Source organism: Hyperoodon ampullatus, assembly GCF_949752795.1.
Source record: "Hyperoodon ampullatus genome assembly, chromosome: 13".
Taxonomy (NCBI): Eukaryota; Metazoa; Chordata; class Mammalia; order Artiodactyla; family Ziphiidae; genus Hyperoodon; species Hyperoodon ampullatus.
In genome coordinates, this window is record NC_136926.1 from 23770711 (window position 1) to 23797156 (window position 26446).

At 37.4% G+C, this 26446-nt stretch overlaps 1 protein-coding gene across 1 annotated transcript in view; it reads left to right on the top strand.

Moving 5' to 3' along the window:
* Positions 1-16489: 16489 nt before the first annotated feature.
* Positions 16490-26446, top strand: part of MTMR3 (myotubularin related protein 3) — a 57327-nt gene continuing 47370 nt past the window's right edge. The window contains exons 1-2 of the mRNA XM_079716970.1: positions 16490-16501; positions 26122-26207. Of these exons, the coding sequence (XP_079573096.1) occupies positions 26205-26207 (3 nt within the window). The 5' untranslated portion in view covers positions 16490-16501; positions 26122-26204. The remainder of the gene's footprint in view (positions 16502-26121; positions 26208-26446) is intronic.

Genomic DNA, 26446 nt, shown 5'->3' on the forward strand with positions numbered 1-26446 from the left:
ATAGTCCTGTAGGGACCCTGTGAACTTACTGTGGTAGGCCCAGGGTGACTCGGTGTACAGTGAGGGGACTGAGTCTAGTAGAAGAGAAGGATTCTCATTGGTTCCCCCTTGGTTCATGTGGTTGAGGGAATAGGCTATGACTTGGTTAACCTGGGTTACTCACCCAACTCCTATGCTTAGAAGGGCATAATATTCCATTGTATGGGTATATCAGTTTACCTATTTCCAGTTGTTTAAAAATTGTAAACAGGGTGTAAATTAACATCTTGTATATCTGTGACTATTTCTATAGCATATAGATTCTATTAAGTCTCACCTAACACTTAAACTTGAAAAAAGTTTTATGGATTTGAAAACATGATTATTTGTGCTTTAAAATTATCTGGGTAATTGAGGATCAGAGACCTAAACCTAAGAGCTAAAACTATAACACTCTTAGAAGAAAATGTAGGGGAAAAATCTCATGACGTTGCATCTGGCACTGATTTCTTGGATATGACATCAAAAACACAGGCAATAGAAGAAAGAAATAGAATACACCATCAAGAGAGTGAAAGGCAACCCAAAGAATGACAGAAAATATTTGCAAGTCATGTCTGATAAAGGATTAATATCTAGATATATAAAGAACCACAATGCAACACCAAAAAACAACCCAACTAAAAATGGGCAAAGGACTTGAATAGACATTTCTTCAAACAAGTTATACAGATGGCCAGTAAGCATGTGAAAAGAGGATCGGTATCACTGATCATTAGGGAACTGCAAATCAGAACCACGGGATACCACTTCACACCCATTAGGATGGCTATTGTCAAAAAGTGGAACAGTGTTGATGAGGATATGGAGAAATTAGAATCCTGGTGTATTGCTGATAGGAATGTAAAATGGTACAGCTGCTGTGGGAAACAATGTGGTGGTTCCTTAAAAAATTAAACACAGAATTACCATGTGATCCAACAATTCCATTCCTTGGGTATCTAGCCAAAAGAAGTGAAATCAGGGACTCTTAACAGATTTGTACATCAGTGTTCATAGCAGCACTATTCACAGTAGCCAAAAGGTAGCAACAACCTAAATGTCCATCAGTAGATGAATGTATAAACAAAATGTGGTACATATAGTCATCCCTCGGTATCCATGGGGGATTGGTTCCAGGACCCTGTGGTGAATACAAAAATCCAAGGATGCTGAAATCCCTTGTATAAAATGGCATAGTATTTGGCATAGTATTTGCGTATAACATACACACATCCTCTGGTATGGTTTAAATTGCTTCTCGATTACTTGTAACACCTAATATATATAATGTAAATGCTATGTAAATACAATGTAAATGCTGTATAGTTTCTGGCAGGTGCAAATTTTTTTGCTTTTTGGAACTTCCTGGATTTTTTTCCACCTGAATATTTTTGATCTGCAGTTTGTTGAATATGCTGATGGGGAACTTGAGGATATGTAGAATCTACTGTACATACAATGAAGTATATTTGGCCTTAAAAAGGAAGTTTGGGATGATAAAGTTCTGGAAATGGATAGTAGTGGTGATTGCACAACAGTGTGATATACTTAAGGCCATTGGATTGTACACTTAAAATGGTTAAAATTGCAAATATTATATATTTTGTACCACAGTAAAAATAACCCTGAAAAAACTACCTTAAATTTGTACTTTGTTATATTTCAACTATACCTTAATAAAGCTAAACAAAATCTTGGAATAATCTAAAAAATTTGTGAAGACTTTAAAGATGATGAAACAATAAACTGCATAGTTTTGAAAGACAATTTGTTCTACAAAGTATTATTCTTATGGAGGCAGATCTGTTTAACAGAGGCAAGAAACTGATATATTTTAACTTTAAAAAAATTTTATTAATTTATTTTTGGCTGCGTTGGGTCTTCGTTGCTCCGCGCGCGGGCTTTCTCTAGTTGCAGAGATCAGGGGCTACTCTTTGTTGAGGTGCACGGGCTTCTCATTGTGGTGGCTTTTCTTTGTTGTGGAGCACGGGCTCTAGGCGTGCGGGCTTCAGTAGCTGTGGCTCACGGGCTCAGTAGTTGTGGCTTGCAGGCTCTAGAGCACAGGCTCAGTAGTTGTGGTGCACAGGCTTAGTTGCTCCGTGGCACGTGGGATCTTCCCGGACCAGGGCTTAAACCCATGTCCCCTGCATTGGCAGGCGGATTATTAACCACTGCACCACCAGGGAAGTGCCGATATATTTTAACTTTAGGAAAACTTTTAATTATCCCTGGTGGCACCTTCATCCATATGGGATGAGAATATGTCTTATTGCTAAATGGTGCAGAACAGATTTGGAGGGTCATATTTTAGAGGGCCATATTTATTGTTACTGGTGGTTTGCTGTCAGAAGAGAGAGAGAACAAATTTTTTTTTTTTTATAACGGGGTTAGGATTAGGCTCTCTACTTACCATATAGGGTTCTTACTAGTGATAGAGATCAAATGGGGAGTATGCTTATTAAGTTCACAGATGACTTGTAAGCTCCTTGGAGGATAGACTTAGAGTTCAGAATTACCTTGACAAGTGAGAAGATGTTGTAAAGAATAAAGATTTTAAGGAACATGTGTCAAATAGTGTACTTTAGAGAGTGGATAATAAAACACTGATGAAAATCTGTAGTTTTGTGGGAGAATGAAACTGAATAAAACCTATACTGTTCTTTGAAAAATATAGTTGAACACGTAGTAAGTGTATAAGAAATAAACATGCTCAATATTACAGGGGTTCCTTACTTGGATACTCTTTATGAGCAGTAAAGTTAACATCAAGTTTTACTGTATTAGCGAACTTATTTAATGGAGAGGCAGTGTGGTATAGATACTTAAAATGTAAACTGTGGAGCCAGAATGCCTAGGTTTGAATTCTGGCTTCTCCACTTAGCTGGTATAAGTTTAGGAAAGTTACTTGTTTGTGTATCTTTTTTCAACTGTAAATGGTAACAATAATGGTTACTACTTTATATGTGGGGTTAATTGAGTTAGTATACATAATACTTTTAAAACAGTGCCTGACAGAGGGAAATGCTCAATAAAAGTTAACTGTTAATAAAACAAGCTTGACAGCTGGCCACTGTTGACTCATTAATAGGAGATTATACTTGTTTCGTTTGACTGTTTTCTCTCCCTGTTCTTGCTGTTACTTAAAAAATTATTTAAAATAATTTGGACTTGTTCTTCCTACACAGCATGCCAAATAGTATTTCCATATTTTTTGATGCTATAGAGTCAGCTATTCATGTGGATGCAGTACTATTCAGGTTCTTTGCCAATTATCAAAAAGCATTAAATGTATATGACGAAAAATTATCTTGGCTTCAAATTGGAAGAAACTGCTTTATTTCACCTTTGTCATTTCAAGAAAGGTTGAGAAAAGGAAAGAGGAGGAGTCCAGTTTTGGGGGTAGAAGCAAAATTATTACACAAAGAATGGGACATAAAAAGGATGCTTTAGAAGTGGCTTGATCAAGGATTCCTACTTTTATATGATGGCCTCAGAGATCAAAGAGGATTAAGACCACCTCTTTCTTGCTGTCACTTTTGTATTCCATATCTTTGTTTTGAAGCAGTATTTCTAGCTTGACAGAAATGACCCTCATTTTACACAAAAGCAGCATTCTGTTAATAGCAATTCAGGACTGATATTACAGTTGTTATCAAGTTCCTGTTTGCTTCAAGAAGATTTACATGTTAGTGAAACTATAGTTACAGTTTTCTGGTCACATATTATCTATTTTTAGTGTAATACTGGAACGTGAAAGTAGAAAGCACTCCAGTTTTCCCATGATTGTAATGAGAATTATCACCTATAGTTATCTTTAATTGCTTATGAGAAAAACTTTTATGGTATCTCAAAACTCTTAAGCTTGGGTACATATCTGAAGAAAATGAAAACATTAATTTGAAAAGATATATGCACCCTAGTGTTCATAACAGCATTATTTACCATAGCCAAGATACGGAAGCAACCTAAGCACCCATCAACAGATGAATGGATAAAGATGATGTGTATATACACAATGGAATATTACTTAGCCATGTAAAAGAATGAAATCTTGCCATTTGCAGCAGCATGGATAGACTTGGAGGGTATTGTGCTTAGTGAAATGTCAGTCAAATACTGTATGATGTCATTTATATGTGGAATCTAAAAAATTAAACATACTAGTGAATATAACAAAAAAGAAACAGACTCACAGATACAGAGAACAAACTAGTGGTTACTAGTGGGGAGAGGGGCAAGTTAGGGGTAGGGGACAAAGAGGGAGAAACTACTAAGCATAAAATAAATAAGATACAAGGATATATTGTACAAGACAGGGAACATAGCCAATATTTTATAATTATAAATGGAGTATAACCTTTAAAAATTGTGAATCACTGTGTTGTACATCTGAAACTTATATAATATTATAGATTATACCTCAGAAAACCTCTTAAGGAGAGAAATTTCATTGATCAAAACATTTTGAGTACCTCTTGAGGGAACTTGCCTCTGTGTGTTTGAGAGAGAGAGAGAGGAAAAAGGAGAAGGAAGGAGGAGGGTGAGAGAGTTGGGGGAGGGAGAGAAGTAGACCTAGGTAAAAGAGAATAAATGTTAAATCATGTGTACTTGCAAAAATGCAGTGAAAGTTTAGTGGTTTGGAATACTAGAGGAGCTCTAGGGATCTGGTTGGTGGAGAAAGGGCCAGTCTGGGTATAGGAAATAACATAAGCAATGGCAAGGAATTTGGAATGGACACAGAATGTCCTAGAGGGAAGAATAAGATTTTCATGTGGGGGAGACCTTGTCATTAAGAAGGAAGGTCCTCATTTTGGGGAGGTCTTGTTGAGAGGTATGTTTAGATCTTGACAACTACTACGATAGTATCCTGAGAATTGAGAATGTGTAGAGAATAATGGTTAACATTGCTTGGCTCAGTCAGTTAAGTGATTTCTTCTTGGTTAGCCTCAAATGCCTACGACTAAAATTTTTGCTTCAGCAAAATCACGTTACTTTTTTTATTTTGGACTTTGAAAGTTTTTAATGAATAATGGAAACTTATACATCTTTCAATCCTAAGGATTTATTCTGTATGAAGAAAGGCAGGTAGAAATGTTGGATTTATGGTAAGAACTAGAATATAGAGGTTTTAAATGGGAATGGGTGTGCTTGAAACATTTATTCAGTGGGTAGGTAATAGGAGGCTCTGGTTAATTTCTTGTATTGACCTAAATTATGCTTGTTTTTTAAATCTAGAAAACAGTTATTGAGCATGTTTCTTGTCCTCATCAGAATTAGTATTCATTGAACATTGATTAGAAAACTATTAATGTTATCTCCATTTTACAGATGAGAAGACCATATCACTTTGGGAAGTTCACTCAGTTTGGAGCCAAAATTCACATCCAAAACAGTCTGATTGCAGAACCTGTGCTCTTACCTAGTAAGCTATATCGTAATGCCTCTTGTTAAGCGGTAGTGGTAAGGCTCTTGGGTTCAGGTGTTGAGTGTTGAGTGGGAAAATCACCTATATAGATAATCACGGTCTAGACAGTTAGAAATGTAAATAATTATAATGACATGTAGTAAGTTATAAAATAGAGCTGTATTGAAACTGCACAGTGAACTCTGAAGGGAAAGTTTTCACGGTGAAATTAATGTTTTCAAGCCAAGTATTGAAGGATATGTTGGATTTATCCAAATGGATTAGGTGGTATGAGTAAATCAGGCAGAGGTAGTAGCAGTGACAAAAGCTCATGCATGAAAAATTTTAAAGAAGCCTCAAGTCGTTCATTCTGGACATGTATGCCATAGGGCATATCTTTTTTGAGCAGGGACGTTTTATGGAAATGTCTGTTGATAGGATCGATATGCCAGGTGATGTTTAAAGGGGAATTGACCAGAATCAGTTCTAAGTTCAGTTGTAACTGGTTATTTTGTTTCATAGGTAATAAGGTCTAAATAAATTTAATTCAGCAAATGTTTTGAGAACCGGTTTGCTAGACCAGTGGTGGTGGCCCTGGTGGCATGGAATGGAAAGATGGAAATTGAGCATTTCAAAGAAAGCAGTGGGAGATGGTGTCAGATTTTGTTATTGGAAAGAGTGTCAGATGGTTTCCAGTCTTGAAGACCTAGGCTGACCAAGATTCCCAATGGAATATTAAGAAAGAAGATTTGGTGGGGGAAGGGAAGGGAGGCCAGTGATGGCTTCTGTTTGGAATATGTAGAGTTGGAGGTGCTTCATTGACAGTCCAGAGGAGATCTGCTATTCTGCTCGTGTGCCAGCAATAGCAGTCAGGATTGGGGAAGCTGTGGGAGCTCTCATGTAGTAGTAGCAGAAACCTTGAGAGAGGCTATCATTTCTATGGGGTAGGACTGGATATTGTTGTTTATGGCACTGCTCAGGCCTGCTTTGAATGGTTTTCAGACTTTTAATGGATTGGAAAAATAGGTCTTATGAAGCAAAATGAGAGAATAAAGCAGCCCGAGGAAAGACAGGTAGCAGTTTGTCTTATGAAGGATTTGTATTAGCATATAGTGCAGTATAACCCAAATCTCATATTAATATATTGCCTACACGATTTTTTGCAGTATCTGTATACCAAATGATAATGCATCTTTTTTTTTTTTTTTTTTTTTTTTTGCGGTACGCAGGCCTCTCACTGTTGTGGCCTCTCCCGCTGCGGAGCTCGGGCTCCGGACGTGCAGGCTCAGCGGCCGTGGCTCACGGGCCCAGCCGCTCCGCGGCATGTGGGATCTTCCCGGACCGGGGCACGAATCCGCGTCCCCTGCATCGGCAGGTGGACTCTCAACCACTGCGCCACCAGGGAAGCCCGATAATGCACCTTAAAATCAAGTTTTTTTCTTTCTTGGTGATGTGTAAATTTAATAGTGTGCCTTGACTTCGGTGGCATCTCAGAGTCAATAGAATGCAGAATGTTTTTTCCAGTGCTCATTAGCATAAGTATATAGTTTTGTTTTTTAAAGGCCTTTGTGTTACATTTAAGTCCTCTTAAATATCACCAATGGTATGTATACCATACCATGGAAATAATTGAAAAAATACCTATATGTTGTAGAATATAGGTTTTAGGTTAGATGTTGAACAGTAAAATCAGTAGAAAATGTAAACTCTCTTCCCAAGGTTTTTATATTTCTTTGCATTTTAGCATATGTGTGTGCATTGTGTTGTCCATTCATAGGCCTGATGTTTACCAGAGAGCTTGGGTAAATGCATTATTCCTTACACCTCTTTTAGACTTCAGTTTCTTTCACAAACTATTTTCATGTTGGAAAATGCAAGAAACATGAGTGGCTCAGATTGACCTTGAAAGTGTGGTATTATTCTTAGTAGTTATGTTCACATGCTTATTGGAAACTTGAGAATTCCGGTCACTTGTCTGTGTGGATTTTTTTTTTTTTTTGGCCGCACCGCGCCACATGCAGGATCTTAGTTCCCGACCAGGGATCGAACTCCTGTCCCCTGCAGTGGAAGCTTGGAGTCCTAACCACTGGACCACCAGGGAAGTCCTAGTACTTAGGTTTTTTGATGTATAAACAATATATTTAGAATACTCAGTATGTTTAGAATAGGTTGATATAAGGCTGTATGTTTGAGCAGTTTTTCATCTTGTTTTAGAGAATATTTTACCTATATTTTTATTTATGTATTTATTTTTTAAATAAATAAATTTATTTATTTGGCTGTGTTGGGTCTTTGTTGCTGCATGTGGGCTTTTCTGTAGTTGCGGAGAGCAGGGGTGGCTACTCTTTGTTGTGGTGCGTGGGCTTCTCATTGCGGTGGCTTCTCTTGTTGCGGAGCACGGGCTCGAGCGCAGGCTTAGCAGTTGTGGCGCACGGGCTTAGTTGCTCCGTGGCAGGTGGGATCTTCCCGGACCAGGGCTCGAACCCGTGTCCCCTGCATTGGTAGGCAGATTCTTAACCACTGCGCCACCAGGGAAGTCCCTTACCTATATTTTAATGTGCTTACTATGAATATAAGTAATTTACCCAGCATGTTTTTTAAAAAAGCTCCCGCCTCCTTCCTTTTCTGATTAATGGATTAAGCAAATTGATAGCTTAAGAATTTTTAAAATTCAAGATTTGGTTTTTGTCTTCAGTTTGAACCTATGACTTGCCTTGAGGTTTTCAGAGTGGTTAATTTAAGTGCAGTTACTTAAGGACAAAGGAGAACCCTCTTTTCTTAATAAGACTTTATTTCTTATTAGCTTAGGACTTTTGCCATCCTTAAGTAAAGCATGTTCATGAATTCTGCTTTCTGACTTTAGCTGAAAATTTTTTCTTCCTGTGTTTTTTTTGTTTTTTTTTTGTTTTTTTTTTTTTTTGCGGACGCGGGCCTCTCACTGTTGTGGCCTCTCCCGTTGTGGAGCACAGGCTCTGGACGTGCAGGCTCAGCGGCCATGGCTCACGGGTCCAGCCGCTCCACGGCATGTGGGATCTTCCCGGACCGGGGCACGAACCCGTGTCCCCTACATCGGCAGGCGGAGTCTCAACCACTGCGCCACCAGGGAAGCCCCCTTGTGTATATTTTGATGGCAGTTACATGTTTCCCTCTGTTAACATGAGATAAATATTACTAGTTTAAAAGGGTGGGTCTCTTTCTGGGGATCTGTTGAATTATATTGGTCTTAAAAGGATTCTTAAGAAGATGGTCTGGTTCTGGTTAAGACGATTTCTGGTCCTTTGGCTACCTAATAATTGAGAATTGAGGAGATTATTGGGTTTTTATTGGCTTGTTTTCAAAAATATGAGTAGCCCCCTACCTAATTGCCAGAATATAAATTTTAACTAGGCTAGCAGGAAGAAGAGTGGATTCTTTTTCTTGCACATATAGCTTCTACTATTGGAATTTTGTTTCTCTTTTCTGAATGTACCTATTGGCTAGTTGGAGTTGGACAGTTTATAACTGAGATGACAGCAGTTAAAAATTTAAATCCGTTTCTTCTCTTCATTGTTAAGTTTTATGCTTAAAGGATGGATTTGGGGCTTCCCCGGTGGCGCAATGGTTGAGAGTCCGCCTGCCGATGCAGGGGACACAGGTTCGTGCCCCGGTCCGGGAATATCCCACATGCCGCGGAGCGGCTGGGCCCGTGAGCCATGGCTGCTGAGCCTGCGCGTCCGGAGCCTGTGCTCCGCAACGGGAGAGGCCACAACAGTGAGAGGCCCGCGTACTGCAAAAAAAAAAAGGATGGATTTGCATTTTCATTTAGCTTTCTGGTCCTTGTCCATTTTGATGCCAGTTACTCTGCATAAAACTAAGTGGAGTGAACCAGAATTTTTCTGAAGAATCTGTTTACAGATGGGTAGAGAAACATTAACATTCCTATATATTATTAAAAAACTGATAAGCAGTATGCAGATTAGCTAGGTTTGGGATACTGATAGCTATTTTTTGAGTGTAGTTTAATTCCAGATTTTTCCTAGAATTGGTGTTGAATATCCCAAGTACCTAGGCATAATGGGAAAACCATGTCATTTATACATGGGCATACACTTCTGACTTCCTATGGTAAGTAGACCTTCAAAGTAAGTTGCTTGTCTTTCTAGAAAAGAAACCTCTTTCAGCAGTGAGGGCGGAGGGTTGGTGTAAAAAGGGTGGGGTTTAGAGAGTCTGTTTTTGCCACTCTAGGGCAGGGTGCAGAAGCAAAGCATATTAGAATAAACACTGTAAATTTGCAGATTTCAAAATGACATTGGTATATTGAATTTTGCATAATTTTTTAGTTGTCTTTAACAAAAATAAGTTTTTGGTCTTTGCTACCTAAATGATTTCTTTTTCTGAGTACATAAGACATAGGAGCTCATAATTTAAGCCTCATTAAAAAACCTTTTGAGAACCTATTGTAAAACTGCTCGTCTTCATAGGGATTGGTCATTTAAGTGTTTTGTCCAAGAAAATGTAGTTATAATTTTATTCTTCAAACAGTAGGAGACAGGGACAGAGTGCAGTCTCATGTTGAGATAATCGTGATTTTTTAAGAGGGGCAGAAGTCATTACAGGATTACAATTAGGAAAATTTAAGTTTCCATGAAGAGGTATGCACCTCGTGATTAGGAATCTTTCTTTTTTTAAAAATAGGACATTTGACCTATGCATTGCCCATGAGAACTTTGATTTGTGACAGTAGGGGAGAAAGGAGGGGGAAACAAAATTACTTCTTTCCTCTTCATCAGAGGTTAACTGAGAGCTAGTGGCAGGACATTAATGAGCATACAAAAATTTACCTTCTCTTAATTTCCCAACAGTAGACCTTGGAATTAGTCAACGAAACAAAAGTCAGGAAACGTTTTTCCAACACTGGGGCTAGTCTTTCTGATCTTTCCATAGCAGTTATAAATATTGAACTACCTCTGGCACTTAGATGAAATGATCCTGCTTGGCTTTTAATTTAATTAATTTCTAGTGCTTTGAATGCCTGGATTTTCTATCTCGATAACCGAGACTTAAGTATTTGGTTTCTGTTAAGAGTTTTTTTTCTTAGGAGATAGGGAACATTTCTTCATTTACCATGGTGAATCTAAATGCTGTCTTATAAAATTAGATTTAAAATCCTTAATTTCAGTAGTAAAATGATACCTGCCTTGTGACTTTTCATGGAGGATATAGAGTCAGAAAATAACGTTGCAAATTACTCATAGAAATTCCTTATAATCCTATTAATGATTTAATATATCTGAGTTAGTAGTATGAAGTGAATGTTTTCTTTTTTTTTTTTTAATAAATAGTATTTATTTATTTATTTGGTTGCACCAGGTCTTAGTTGTGGCTTGCTGGCTCCTTAGTTGCAGCACATGGGCTCCTTAGTTGTGACAGGCGGGCTCCTTAGTTGGGGCATGTGAACTCTTTGTTGTGGCATGCATGTGGGATCTAGTTCCCTGACCAGGGATTGAACCCAGGCCCCTGGCTTTGGGAGTGTGGAGTCTTATCCACTGCGCCAGTAGGGAAGTCCCGTGAATGTTTTCTTTATAGAAGTGATTATAAGGAGCAAGTCAAAACATTAAAAAAAACCTTTTTTGAAATTATTTTTACCCTTTTTAGCAGATTGTATTATATCTTCGGTTTTAATCCTTTCTGGTCACCACCAGAAAATGTCTTCACTAAGACATCATGTATGACTTATGCTCCCCCGCCCCCCTTTTGTATAAGGATTAAGTTTAAAAGGGAAACACTTGTAAAATAAATGATTTTAAAAGGTACAAATCAAATTTGATAAAGTTGGTTTGATCACAGCTGATCTTTCTGAGAACATGGTCAGGGCTTCCTTTTGCCCACTTGAGATGTGAAAAGCAAAAAGGTGCATCTGAAGTACAGTCAGATCTTAATGTCTAAAAATACTAGAGCACAGTTTCTTTGCTTTTGACTTCTCACATTTTTGGGTCCCATTTGGAAAAGCAGCTATCAGTATTTCAGCCACTTAAATGAAGACAAATGATCTTAAGTATTGATCGCTAACCAACTGTTTGAAATTCTGTCTATTGCAGATACTCCTTTGAGGAATGTATTCAGAACTTCTCCCACATGAAAACAAAACAAAACAAAACAAAACTCCTCATAGAATGAACCACACTCTGTACCACTAATGTAGTCACAGAATTATTCAGGATTGATCTTCGGTCATTATCTGTTGAAACAGAATTTTACTTGTTAGAGTGAACATTATCATTAATGTTGCTGGTTCAAGAGACTTACTGCTAGTAAAAGGCTCTTTGATACAGAAATTTGATTATAACATGGAGTTCATCTGACTGTTTTTGACAACTTACTGGATTTTTGTTTTTCAAGAAGATGGTTGTTTTTTGCTTAGGAAATGATAATATTTTAGCTGCTTATCTGTGTCCTACAGCTGGCAGAGGAGTGCAGTACTCTGACCATGAATTTGCGTCTGGATCCCTGAAAACACACAGAACTTACTTAGTGTTTTCAAAAGAGGTAGAAAAGACATGTGGCATCTTTTTAAAAGTTTTTTTTTTGTTTTTTTTTTTAAGTAAATTACCTTGTTTGGAAAACTCACTGAGTTTTCCAGGACACTGACTCAATTTTGTATTTAGTTTCTTTCTACTTTTTTTTTTTTGAAACATGGTTCTAATAAGTAGGAGGGGAAAGTCCAACTGAGAGCATTCAGCCATACTTTTTATTTTATTTTTTAACATCTTGATTGGAGTATAATTGCTTTACAATGATGTGTTTCTGCTTTATAACAAAGTGAATCAGCTATACAGCCATACTTTTTTTTTTTTTTTTTTTTTTTTTTTTTTTTTTTTTTGGTTGTACGCGGGCCTCTCACTGTTGTGGCCTCTCCAGTTGTGGAGCACAGGCTCAGCGGCCATGGCTCACGGGCCCAGCCGCTCCACGGCATGTGGGATCTTCCTGGATCGGGGCACGAACCCATGTCCCCTGCATCGGCAGGCGGACTCTCAACCACTGCGCCACCAGGGAAGCCCTACAGCCATACTTTTTGAACTGTCTCTCGGTTTTTATTTTCATTTACAGTTGACTTCAGCAGCAAAAGTTTAGAAAACTTGAGGTTTGGTCTACTGTACAGGGAGTAAGACCAAACCACAGTAGTTTTACTCAGTTGCTAAATGCTTGGGTTTTGGGTAATACTAGTGATTAAATCATCTCCCACCATGGAATAATCTCCCCAACATGCCATAGAATCCTAGTTTGGGAAGGTCATATCATCCATCAGATATCCGAAAAGTTACTAGGCATAAATGAGGAAACACTAAGGGAAAAACTTGCCCAAAGTCGTAGCAGTTGTAAAGTCACTTCTTAAAATTTAACATCTCTGAATTACTTTATGACCTCCACACTCAAGTTTTGCTGTCAGTGTTTCTTACTATGCAGTGCATGTGCAAGAAAAGCCATTTCTTTCACATACAGTGAAAATAAAAGATTCCTTTAAAATTACTCAGTGTTGCCTTCTTAAAGTTTTGAACCCTCAGTCATTCCTGTATTTGAAAGTGAGACAGGGCTGTAAAAAAAATACTTCATAGGGTGGAATAGGGAGTGTGGGAGGGAGACGCAAGAGGGAGGGGATATGGGAATATATGTATATGTATAGCGGATTAGCTTTGTTATAAAGCAGAAACTAACACACCATTGTAAAGCAATTATACTCCAATAAAGATGTTAAAAACAAACAAAAACTCCATTGTTCTTTTGAAGTTAAAATGTACCCTAGGCAAAAAAGTGCTGCTTTAACCACCCTTCTCCACCCTGGACAACCCCCCCCCACACACACACACACATTTTTAGGAGGCCTGGCCTGAGTCTCTTAGGTTTTTCCTTGTGAATTTGGTTTGACCTAATTAGTTTTTGTAGTTTGGATTCACGTATTATATAAATGGCCCAAATTGGTGTGCCTCTTTGTTGAAGCTGATCTAGTAGGTGGCATACACATAATAACAAACTATTCCATGTAGGTGTCCCTCCATGCCCTTCCTCTTAATCAGTATCTCATTGTCTTCCAGTAAGACATTGACTGTGCTTTGCAGATGCACAGTAATATCTAGTATTTTAGTATTTAATAATCAAGTATGTTTTTATTCTCTTTAGGGTTTCCTCTTGAAATAGATAAAATTCTATCCATAGTATAATACATGATTGTAAAAAAATTTACCTTTTTTGGATAACTGCAAATTCTTTTTTTTTCTTTTAACACTATCCCCCAGATGGAACTTAAGGGTGACCATAGTTAACCTTTGCCCCACACTGCTGCCCTGGCTGGCTGTTCATTAGTGTTTTATGTGTTTAAGAATCCCATGTTATTAGACACTTTAGGTAATTGCTTAGATTTAACGTAACCACTTTACATTCTACCTCTTCAAATATATGACTGTTCAAGGTCATCCAAACATAACTGTTCCTACTCGGATGTGTACATAAGTGGTATCACAGGGTATCATCTGGCTTCATGAGAAGGTAGCTTGTGGCACCAAAGAGCTTCTTTCAGACTTACTTCTACATGGCCTTTAACTGGCAAATAGTCCTAAGAGGCATGGGCAGTTTTTAAAATTTTGTTGGCAGTGTTTCACAATGGCATACTTGTTTCCAACTAAGTAGATGTTTGGTTGTGGTTAAGAGGAGTCATTGCTGGCATTGAAGCAGACCTGCCTGAACCTTTTTGTTGAATCTTCTGTTGTTTGGTCTATGTCTTGGAGCTTTACACCTGTGGAAACTATACAGAAACACTTTTGTATTAATGGACTTATATCTTTGACAGAATAAATTACCAAGTAATTTCTAAAACATGTCAGATGATCCTTGTAGTAGATGTAGTGATTTCTTTGAAGTGAATGTAACACCATCAATTCATTCTTACCCCTAGACTTAACCTGTCTCTTGAATTTAATCCCATTTCACCCCTAATTACTGGCTGGACATACATCTACTTGGGAGACCACCTTTAAAGTCAGTGTATCATATCTCGTGTTGCTTCCTTGGAATCTACCCTTCATTTCTTAACAATACCATTCTTTTTCTACTCACCACAGGCCTTAGAGTTTTGCAGTTATCTTTGACAACTTTCTCTGCCCCCTTTTTTCCATTCCTAATCAACTACCAAGCTCAGGCAATTAATGCTTTCACTCATTTTGGTGTCTTCTTCTGCATTTTTACTATGGTTGAGATACTGGGCCCTTAGCAGTTCATATCTGCACTACTAGTCTAGGAACATCCTAAGTGACTTTTCCCCTCCAAACCATCCTACTTGCTGCTTTTTAATACCACCATTTTCATGTTGTTATTCTCCTGCTCATAAAGCGTTTGGTTTAGTGCCATCGAATGAAATCTAGATTCCTTAGCCTGGCATTCAAGGCCCACAGTGTGTCCTATCTTTTTAGTCTTATTTTCCTGAACATGATTGGTATTCTGACCCATTCTTTATTTCTCAAAAATGTGCTTTCTTCCCACTGTGGTATTAATAGTCATCCTTACTTGGCTTCCATCCCCTCTTTCTCTTTATTTAAATTCCACCTAATCTGTAGGACTCAAGTTGAAGTTCTCTACCTCCTGTGAAGCTTCCCTGGGGTTGTCTCTCCTCTGAACTCTGAGTACTTGCATGTCATTGGACAGTTAACCATGTAGTACTCTGATACTTCTTGGGTTACAGTGAACTATGTCTCATCATTTTCTGCATTTAATACCTAAGTGAAATGTGCCTTCATATATTGTTTTATCTGGTTCTTCTTTTAACAGCTAAGGACAAAGAGACCCAGTATCTGTTCTTTTTAACAAATGTTTTCTTATTATCCTAAATAAAATTCATAGATGATATAATGTACCTACAGCCATAGTTTTAAAAAAATCAACAATAACCTTACTATAGTATAAAGGAAAAATGAAAAAAATTTGTAACTTGTATTTCAGTTTTCAAATACTCAGCAAAAATTATACTCTAGAAAGAAAAGTTCTTACAGATTTAAAACCCCTGAACTTCCTGCTGTACTGTGTTGTACCTCCTTAAACAACTTAACAGGACCAATCTTGATACTAACACGATTTGTATCTGAAGTTGCAAGTTATGAATAGCCTTAGTTCCTTTCCCATACAGCATGTGGTCAATACAGCCCAGCCTGTATTAAACTAAAATTAAATTTTACAAAATTTAAATTAAAAGTTACTGGGAGACAAAAATACTACTTGTAAAATGGTTAAAACACTTTATTATTACATATTTACCCTCCTCTTATATGGTTCTTACTTGTTTAAAAAATGGTTCCAGAGGTTATGGCAATAATGTGATATGTTGACTGACTCTTTAATTTTAGGACTTTGATATTTTGTACAGTCTTGTTCATATATGTGACTTTATGTCACATAAACAGCTCAAAAGGATGAGTTGCCTGCAAATTCTGAGAGAAGTCTTTACAAAGGAATCAGGTTGATAAGGTCTTTTATCTCTAAAGGTCAGATTGTTGCCTGGTTGTGACAAGAATTCTTTGTGTTTAGACTATACTCCTGCCTCTCTGATTTTTTTCTTACATAAAAAAGACCCCTTGATAGAAGCCAATTATGTGTACAAATTAAGCTACCAAGTCCAAACCTAGATCTCCTGTGATCTTCTTAGTTGTTTAAAGTACTTGTTCCTTTAGTGGCAAAGGTTTACCTGAGAAGCCATCAGAAATGATGCTAGATTGATAGAGAAAAACTCTTAAAGAGGAGTATTTATAGGTTCTTGGAAAGTTCTATCTGTGCAGTTCTGTAATTTCTAAAAGCGTGCTAAGGCCTGACTTGGCCCGTTTTGCACAATTAAACATTCTAAAACCTGTGGTTGACTAAATAGTTTACATTGTAACAATTTAAAAAATAATGTATTGTCATGGCATTCTAACTTGTAGAGAAAAGTCTTGTGGGGAGATCTAAGTGGCTTAACTTGATTCTTAGGATATTTGTCATTGTAAAACTACTGGTTTTTCTTTCGCAGATTTTCTTGTGAAACGTTCCAGTAGAAAAAGTTCTTGGGACGAACTTCATTTGGTAAGTTTGTCCCCTACCTCCTGCCCCCTACTGTACTCTCTGCTGTTCTGAGGCAGCAAAAGGTAATTTGTAGATGAATTTTGGGGGCCTGTTTTGTCTTTGGACATAATTATTTAGGTGAACCCTTGTATGTTCACTTTAATGTTAAATCTCAATATTTGGTGGTTTGGTTTTTTTTTTCCCCGTTAGGACTCAAGCCAGATTACTTTTCCCATATATAATTGTGCCATAGTATAATATACTATGCCTAGAAACTTGTATTTAAGTTGAGATTAAATGAGTTGTGGCCCTAATTTTTTGTTTAAAATGGTTCTTAACATGATGTTCTTTTAAATGGAAACTTGATTCTTACTTTGAGTTTTCTTAAATTGTTAAATCTGTGTGAAAATCGAGGCCTCATTACTAGCATTAGTGGTACTAATGTGACGTTCTACTAGAAAATAACTTCTAAAAAATTTGTTAGTCCTGCCCCCAGTGTGGATGTTAATCCCTGTCCTGTCCTTTTTTTCATAGACCTGTGTGGATCTGTTATTACCTAAGTCTTTATTACTTCCTCTTTTTTCTGCCATCTGTTTAATGGAGGAAATTATTATCTAAGTTTATTGAAAAGAGAAGTTGCTGTTTTGTTTTTAAGTTTCTGGATCCAAATCATTCCCTTGTTCCAGAACCTTTAGCTTGGCATTGCCTCCAGATTAAGGATCAAGCTCCTTAGCATGGCATTTTAGGCTCTTTATAAGTGAGCTTTAAGCACATCTACTGCAACTAGGCACTCATTTCCTCCATACATCTAGAACGTCTTTTGCTGTAGCCACCCTGACCTACTTACTGTCCCTCAAATACTGTCCAATATCTTGCCTTTTTTTTGGTCTCATTCTTTGCTTGTGCTGTTCCTGTCCCCACTTTGTCTCAAAATCTGTCTGGTTCAGCCATTAAAAGTGTGAGTGTTCCACAAAGCCTTACTTGAGTGCCCAGTTCAGAATCCATTTCTCTGTCTTTTGCATCCCCATGGTATTATATTTCTACATCTGTCATCACACTCTGCCTTATTAGTTATGTTTGTCACTCCACAGGATTGTGAACATCTTGAAGGCAAGAACTATCTTCATGTTTGAATTTTCAGATCACACAAACGTTCCCTGAGTCCTGGGATACTAGTGTCTTCTCAGTATAATTTCATTTTAATTAGGATTTTTGTTTTGTTGTGTGTGTTTGGTTAAGAATAAGGGAGAAGAATTAGATTCTTTTGTTCTAGTAGAGAAGAATTAGATTCTTTTGTTCTAGTAGAGATTAGTTATCATCTTGTTGATTCCGGATACTGTTTTTTTCCTTTCCATATAGGAAGGATTTATATAGTACATATAATGTGTCCTTGTAGTCCAAGTTGCTCAGTATCTCACTTGGCTGAGTTATTGTTGGCAAGTGTGAGTTTTAGTTACTGATTAAGGAATTGAGTAATTTCTTGTTAACAGGTGCCTGAAAGAATGAGATTCCATGTTAAGTAGGAAGATAAATGTCTTACTTCGGTAAAGATTTCTCAGAAGTCACATTCTGAGACTGACACTGGAGACCAGTGAAGCCTGCAGATCCCAACTGTCAAATTCTCATACATACATTAAGAAAAGAGAAATCATTTGACTTTGCTTCAAATAAGAATTTTACCCTTCATTTGGCCTAGCAGGGTGCATATTAGACCTTTGGAGAGGAAATGTAATCCTAATGTATTACTTGACTCTTCAGTGTTTAATTTTTTTAATTTTTAAAATATTTATTTATTTATTTATTTTTGGCTGCGTTGGGTGGGTCTTCGTTGCTGTGCACAGGCTTTCTTTAGTTCTGTTAGGCGGGGGCTACTCTTCTTTGCAGCGTGCAGGCTTCTCATTGAGGTGGCTTCTCGTTGCGGAGCCCGGGCTCTAGGTGCCTGGGCTCAGTAGTTGTGGCTCATGGGCTTAGTTGCTCCGCGGCATGTGGGATCTTCCCGGACCAGGGCTCAAACCCGTGTCCCTTGCATTGGCAGGCGGATTCTTAACCACCACGCCACTAGGGAAGCCTGATGTTAGATTATTAAATTAATTTTGATACCAGGAAACATATTATTGGAATTAATATAATGTGGGTTCCAAATTAAAAGACTGAAGAAAGATGACAGCTAGATCCAATGTGATCCTAGACTGGATCCTTTTATAGAGGGGGGAAAAATCTCTGTAAAGGATGGAATTGGTTGACCAAATTGGAATATAAAAAGTAGATTAAAGTACTATATCAGTGTCAAGTTTCCTGAATTTGAAAACTAGTTCTGTGGTTATATAAGAGATTATTTTTGTTCTTATAAAGTATATATTGAAGTAGTAAGGGGTAAAGAAGTAGCATGACTTGCCTTAAAGGTCCCAAAGGTCATAGAGTTTAGTGAATGGCAGACTCAGGACTCTTGTCTCTTCTGCCCTCAGAACCATTGCTTTACATCCCTGATTATTTTTTTTGATGGCTTTATCTTCACACTCTGTCTTAGGTCAAGTGAAAAGCTTTTATGCAATATTATTTTGAATTTCCTTTTTAAAAATATCTTTGTGGAAAAGTTTATTTTTCTAATTACAAGGGTAAAGTAATTCTAAAAGTGTAAAAACAAAGTCCCTATTGCCACTTTCTTCCTTAGAGTGGTAACCATTGTTAACAATCATTATATCATTTTTCTGTACATGTACAAACATGTTTCTGGATTAATACAAATAATGCTTATACGTATTTTTATTTTAACCTTTCAAATTACAGAACATTAGGACTTCTACCAAGTTGTTGACTGAGTTAGTGAATTATAGTTTCATGAATGGAATTAGTATGTGTAGTCTTTGGCAATAATGATCCCCCCCACCAAGTGTGTATCTTTTCACCTAGTAAATTTATTTTTAAGAATCTGGGCTGCAGAAATAGTGACTTGTGCAGAGATATGGGCAAGGATGGTTATTGTGGCTATTTTGATTGTAATAGAAAAGTGAAAATAACCTAAATGTCTCAGTAATTGATGAATTGTTAGGTTATGGTGTATCAGAATATAATGGAATACTGAGCTGCCATGTTGAAAGTATGTAGTGACACAGGAAGGATTTGGTACATGGAGGGAAAATGTGCAGAACAATGAATACAGTATGATCCTCCCCCCTCATTTTTCGGGGGTAGATTATGTATGTCTTTGTATATGAATAAAGTGTCCCGGACAGAATTATAAAATATTAACAATAGTTGTTATTACATGCAGTTGAAGTGAAGGGCAGCAAAGAATGAGAAGGGAAGTTCTACTTATTTACTTAAAAAATAACAGATTTGAGATATAATTCATATATCATACTATACATTTGACCCATTAACGTATACAGTTCAGTGGTTCAGTATATTCATTGTGCTGTGCAACCATCACTGCAGTCAATTTTAGAACATTTTATTACTTCAGAAAGAAGCTTTCCATACCCTTTAGCTATCACCCCACCCTTACCTTCCACCTCACCCAGATCTAAGCAGCTGCTAATCCCCTTCCTATCTCTATTAATTTCCCTGTTCCATTTCTGTGAAGTATGATATGTGGACTTTTGTGACCAGCTTCTTTTACTTGGTATAATGTATTCAAGGTTCATCTATATTGAAGCATGTATCAGTACTTCGTTCCTTTTAATTGGCTGATTAATACTGCATTTTGGGATATACAGCATTTTGTTTATCCATTCATCTGTCAGTGGACATTTGGGTTGTTTCTGTCTTTTGACTACCTTGAATAATGCTGCTATAAACATGTGTATACGAGTTTTTCTGTAGATATGTTTTTGTCTCTCAGACAAAATTCTACTCTCTTTAGGAGTGGAATTGCTGGGTCAGGTGGTAGCTCTATGTTTAATCGTTTGAGGAACTGCTAGGCTGTTTTCCAAGGAGGCTGAACCATTTTACACTCCCACAGCAGTATCTGGGGACAGTTGCTTAGTTTTTACACCTGTATATTAAATTTTCTTAGAAGGAACATTCATTACTATTACAACTAAAAAATTAAGAAGTGTTAAATTACTTCTCTTAGGCTAACAGTAATGACTCAGTTTCTTCCTTTTGGTGATAGTATAATTACCATTCTGGAACGCAAGTTTTGCAAGTCAGTTGTTGACTATTTTTTAATGATTGGCTATATCTGCTCTTTGTAGTATTAATATTATAAGGACCTCCAGCGGCTTCGTGATTCATATTGGTTGCAGAGTTACCCATGATCTTGGCTTTTTCTTATGAACTTGGAATTCCTATAGAAAGTTTACCTTTCCTCACATGTTTAAAGCAGCACCTCTTATTTTGAACTATGTTATCTGTTTTCTTATCTCCCCTCTTGCACCATAAATTCTTTAATCTTCCTTAGCCCCCACATCTAGGCCTTTACCTATTACTGTCAGTTATACTCTAAAATAACTTATATTCTTATGCTTTTATTCCATCTGCACTGCCTCCATTCTAAATCAAGCCACCATTTTCCTCCCTGTGATTGTCTCCTGATTCTCTTTATTCTTTTTGTTCTCTAATCCATTCACCACACAGTAATCAGAATTATTTTAAAATCAAATCATATCACTCGGCTGTTTAAAATCTGTCAATGAATTTTTGACACTTGGAATATAATCTGTTGCCCTTGGAATATAATTTATACTCCTTACCATCTACATTATCCTCTTGTACATTTCTCCATCTTCAAGTTGGGCCACTCTTCTTTCTGACTCAGTACATTTTAGCTATACTGGCTTCCTCTTTTTAATCCTTCAGAAATGCCAAAGTCTTTTCCTTGTCAGGAACACATGCTGTTTTCTGTACCAGAAACTGGCCTTGCTGCACAGAGAGGCCTTTTCTGACCACCTTATCTAAAGTAGGACTCCCATACCCCCACCCTCTCAGTCTCTGTCTCAGCATCCTGTTTGTTTCCTTTATCACATTGAGCACAATTTGTAATTATAATTATTTCTTTCTGTCTTCCACACTGGGATATGAGCTCCTTAGTGCAGGAACCAGCACAGTGTCATAGTGTTTGACACGTAGTTAGTTCTCAGGTAATTGTTGATTGACCAAAGTGCAGCACACCATTTTACAATCTTTATTTGGTGTAGAAATGGAAGACATCAGGGACTTCCCTGGTGGTCCAGTGGCTAATAAGATTCTGCACTCCCAGTACAGGGGGCCCAGGTTCGATCCCTGGTCGGGGAGCTAAGATCCCACATGCCTCGCGGCCAAAAATCCAAAACATAAAACAGAAGCAATATTGTAATAAATTCAATAAAGACTTTAAGAATGGTCTACATCAAAAAAATAAAAGAAAAATAAAAACTTTGTGAAAATTTCAAATGTATAAAAGTAGAGAAAATAGGTTAATCTCCATTTACTTATCTCATTGGGCTTCAAAAACTATCAACTCATGGGCCCATCCTGTTTCATAGATATATACTCCTACTCATTCTGCCTGTTCCATGATATATTACTTCATGTGTACATATTTCAATTGTATATCTAAAAGAAACTTCTAAAAAGCCATAACCACAGAAACCTCCTAACCACTGTGACATTGTCAGTTATACAGAAAATTAATAAATAACATCAAATATTATATGGGCAGATTTCCCTAAGTGTCTCAAATTATTTTCATACTTTGAATTAGGATCCAAGCAAAGTCCATATATTGCAGTTGGTTGACATGTCACTTACATCTCTTTTTAAATCTGAGTTTTCCTTTGATCTCTTCTGTCTTGCAGTTTAAAGAATTTGGGTTATTTTTATATTTTTATAGCTTTCTCTAGACTAGATCATTATGTTCATCCTATATTTCATTAGCAGTTGTAAAATGGTGATACTTATTTGTGTCTTTCCTTGTTTGTATATTAGGTGAAATACTACCCCCATCAACTACTTGGTTGTACAGAGGTTCAGTTTATATAGGAAAAGCAAGATAAATACTAATTCTTTGCCTTTATTTACCAGTTTCAAAAATAAGAAGTTGCTTACTTAGCATCCTCCAGTGGTGACCAATGAGAGGGAGAGAGAGAAATATTATGAACTTATAATTAAACATATTGAAATTCAATACATAGCACTTATTATTTTTGTTCAAATTATTCCATTTTCACCAGTGATTCTGTTTAGATTGGCTCTGGAGTCCTTTTGTTATACCCTTAGTAGTCTTTGATAGTTTCCTTGCTTTCCAATTTAATGTTCCAGGATCAACTTACACATTTTCTGTTCTAGACCTGTAATTGGCTATTTCTCAGGAGCCTTGGCTCCTTTTGATGTGAGAATTAGTATTTAGATACCATGGTCTAGATGCTTAGAATGCTCATTGCTGCTGGGTCAGTTCCATAACTTTTTTGCAGTAAGATTATTTTTAGTATTTCATGAAGAGTTTGATTATATTCATACTCCTCATCTACACATCACATAAAACTTACCCTTTAAAAGCATACAGTTCAGGAGTTTTTAGTATGTTGTGCTAAACCACCACTAATCTGTTTTCTGTCTCTACCTAGATTTACAATTCTGGGCAATTCATATAAATGAAATTGTACAATATGGTATTTTGTGCCTGGCTTCTTTCAGTTAGTATTAAGTTTTCAGAGTTCATCCGTATTGTATCGTGTCAGTATTTTAGTCTTTTTTTATTGCTGGATAATATTCCATTGTGTGGATATACCACATTTTATTCTTTCATCATTTGATGGACATTTGGGTTGTTTCTGCTTATTGGCTATTATGAAAAATGCTGCTGTGAACATTAACACACAAGTTTTTGTGTGGATATGTTTTCAGTTCTCTTGAGTATATACCCAGGAATGAAGTTAATGACTCATCGTGACTTTTAAAGGAACTGCTAAACCATTTTCTACAGCAGTGCGTGAAGGTTTCAAATTCTCCATATTCCACTACCTTTTTTATGTTAATATCTTCATCACTGGAGTTGCACTTTGTTATCTGTTTTGAAAAACTTCAAATCCACTTCTATTTGAGTTATTTAAAATATAGCAGTTTGAATATGTATATGATACTGTCATTAGACATTTAATTCTAAAACAAATATCTTTTGCACAACATTAGGACAGTTTAAAAATAAAATTCATCCAGTAGGTGTTTCTTTTTAAAGTGATCTTTAAGAGATTTTTTTCTAATAAGTTCATACCCTCAGGAATAATTTCTTTGCCTTTCCTCCTTTCCTTTTTAATTAATTCCAACAGGTGGCCTCTTTACATACCCTTGCCACCTCATCTAAAACAGCAGTTCTTTGTTACTCCTTATCCCTAAACCCTGCTTTATTTTCTTTGTAACACTTACCAGCTACCTAATATAAAGATATCTATTTATTTGTTTCTAGTGGGGAAGGCAGGCAGTAAAATTTTTATTTTATTTCATTTTTTAAATTTATTTTTGGCTGCGTTGGGTCTTCGTTGCTGTGCGCGGGCTTTCTCTAGTTGAGATGAGCGGCTCTACTCTTTCTGTGGTGCACAGGCTTCTCATCGTGGTGGCTTCTCTTGTTGCAGAGCACAGGCTCTAGGCATCCAGGCTTCAGTAGTTGCAGCACGTGGGCTCAGTAGTTGTGGCACATGGGCTTAGTTGCTCCGTGGCATGTGGGATCTTCCTGGACTAGGGATCGAACCCGTGTCCCCTGCATTGGCAGGCAGATTCTTTCATTTATTTATTTATTTATTTAGGCTGCATTGGGTCTTCGTTGGTGTGCGCGGGCCCCCTCCAGCCGCAGCGAGCAGGGGCCACCCTGTGCCGCGGGGCGTGGGCTTCTCACTGCGGTGGTCTCTCTTGCCGTGGAGCGCAGACTCTAGGCGCACGGGCCTCAGCAGCTGCAGCACACGGGCTCAGTAGCTGTGGTGCAAGGGCCCAGCTGCCCCAAGGCACGTGGGAGCTTCCCAGACCAGGGATCGAACCCGTGTCCCCCGCAATAGCAGGCGGACTCTCAACCACTGCGCCACCAGGGAAGTCCCAGGCATTAAAATTAAGCTCCATGACTTTTTGGTTACAGTTGTCTCCCCTAGATCTAGGGCAGTGCCTGGGTTATACTAGGTGTTGAATAATTATTTATTGAAATGAATGAATAAATGAGAATTTTATGCTAATCTGTGTTCTTGAGCTAGGTTATATCACAAAGACTTGTTTTAGGTTTGAATAATGGTAAGAATGATGACTCTGACTTGATTTGTTACTAAACCACTTGGTTCTTCCTCATCCTTCTAGCCTCTGAACAATGGAGTACCCCAAACCACCACTTGGTCCTCTTAGTTTCTCCATCTGTACTTGCCCTGGAATTTACTAGCTTTAATGCCATCCACACACTTATGGCTCCCACATTTATGTTACTATCTCTAGCTTCCATCTTCTTCATCTCCAGGCTAGTTTGTTCAGCTTTTACTTGGTGTCTGTCTTCAACGGGATATCTGATAGGCATCTCAAATATAACGTGTCTAAAACGGAACCTTTGATTCCCTGTTCCCCCTCCTGTACCTCTGCACAGAGTGGATAATCCATTTTTCTTAATGTTTTCCCTCATCAGTAAATGGGAAATCCTTGCTTCTAGATGCTGAAGCCAGAAAGTGTGACTTCTTTTATTTAATGAATTAGTTCAAATCCTGTGGGTGGTAATTTCAAAATATATCCAGAATCCAGCAGTGTCTCACCATTTCCATCACTACTTCTTATGGTGATTATTTCCTTCTGACAGGTCTTCCTGTTTCCTCCTATGCTCCCTCAGCTCCCCCAACAATCTAGTCTGTTCCCACCCTATAGCCAGAGCCATCCTTTAAGTCACCTCATGTCGCTCCTGTGTTCATAACTGCACAAGGCTCCACATGTTCTGGGCCCTGCTACTTCTTTGATGTCCTCTGTTCCCTCACTTTCACTGCTCACAAAGAGTTTACTTTGAATATTGAATCCCAGACTGCCTAAAATATCCTATATTCATGGAAGTTTAGTGAACTAGAAATGCTGGCTTTGCATGAAATGTATCTATTTTTTTTAAAAAAAGCTACTTATTAGAGATGATAGTGTTCTTACTAGCCTGTCTTTGAGTTTCTTGTTAGGTATTCCTCCCCCACTCTTATACTTGTTTCTGAAAACCAAGTAAAGGTATTAGTGCAGTTTATGTGAGTTTTCAGTGAGCATAGGATATTGGGGCAAAAGGCAGTTTTTTCATATTCTTTTACTAAGCCAGTTTGGTTCCCACAGATGGGGGGATACATTTTGAATTTACACATAACCACAAAAACATACTGTAATATTACAAGAATGTTGTGTTTGCATTTGCAGGTCAGTTTTAGTTATTGCTTTATTATTTTCATCTAAGGTTTATAATATTTTTTGTATTGCTATCAACATTAAGAACATGAGCCTTTGCTACTTTTTTGCTCAAATAGTTTACGACCAGGAGGATTTTCACAAGGGAGTTAAGGAGTTTGGATTTGACTAGTGGGGATTGGCTGGGTGATATTCATCTTTTCCTTGGCTGACTGGTCAGGTCTTTAGGTCCTTGTGTATGCAGTTTCTTTAATTAGGGTATGGCCAAACAGGACGGGGTGTGTGTGTGGGAATTGCCAATTTTGTCCTTGTTTTTTTTCTTTTTCAAGATCCAGGCATAAAGGAAAGAAAAGCCTTGCCAAGATACTGAAGAAAGGACGGGGATCTCTCCTCCTAATCTGGGCCTCCTGTCATGGTAAGTTAAGAAAATTGAACTTGAACTCTGTCCTGACAATTAAGTGAATACTAATAAGTTCAGTTACCCATTTTTGTTATTGTGAGAAATCATTTCACTTTTTCTTTCCCAGAACTCTCTTGTCTATTTTCTTTTATTGTTTACTTAGTAGTAATAATTTTAGAATATTCTAGTGTCTTAGAGCAGTTTTGCTTCTATTAATTTTAATCCTGTGAGTCACATATTGTCTCTTTTCAGTC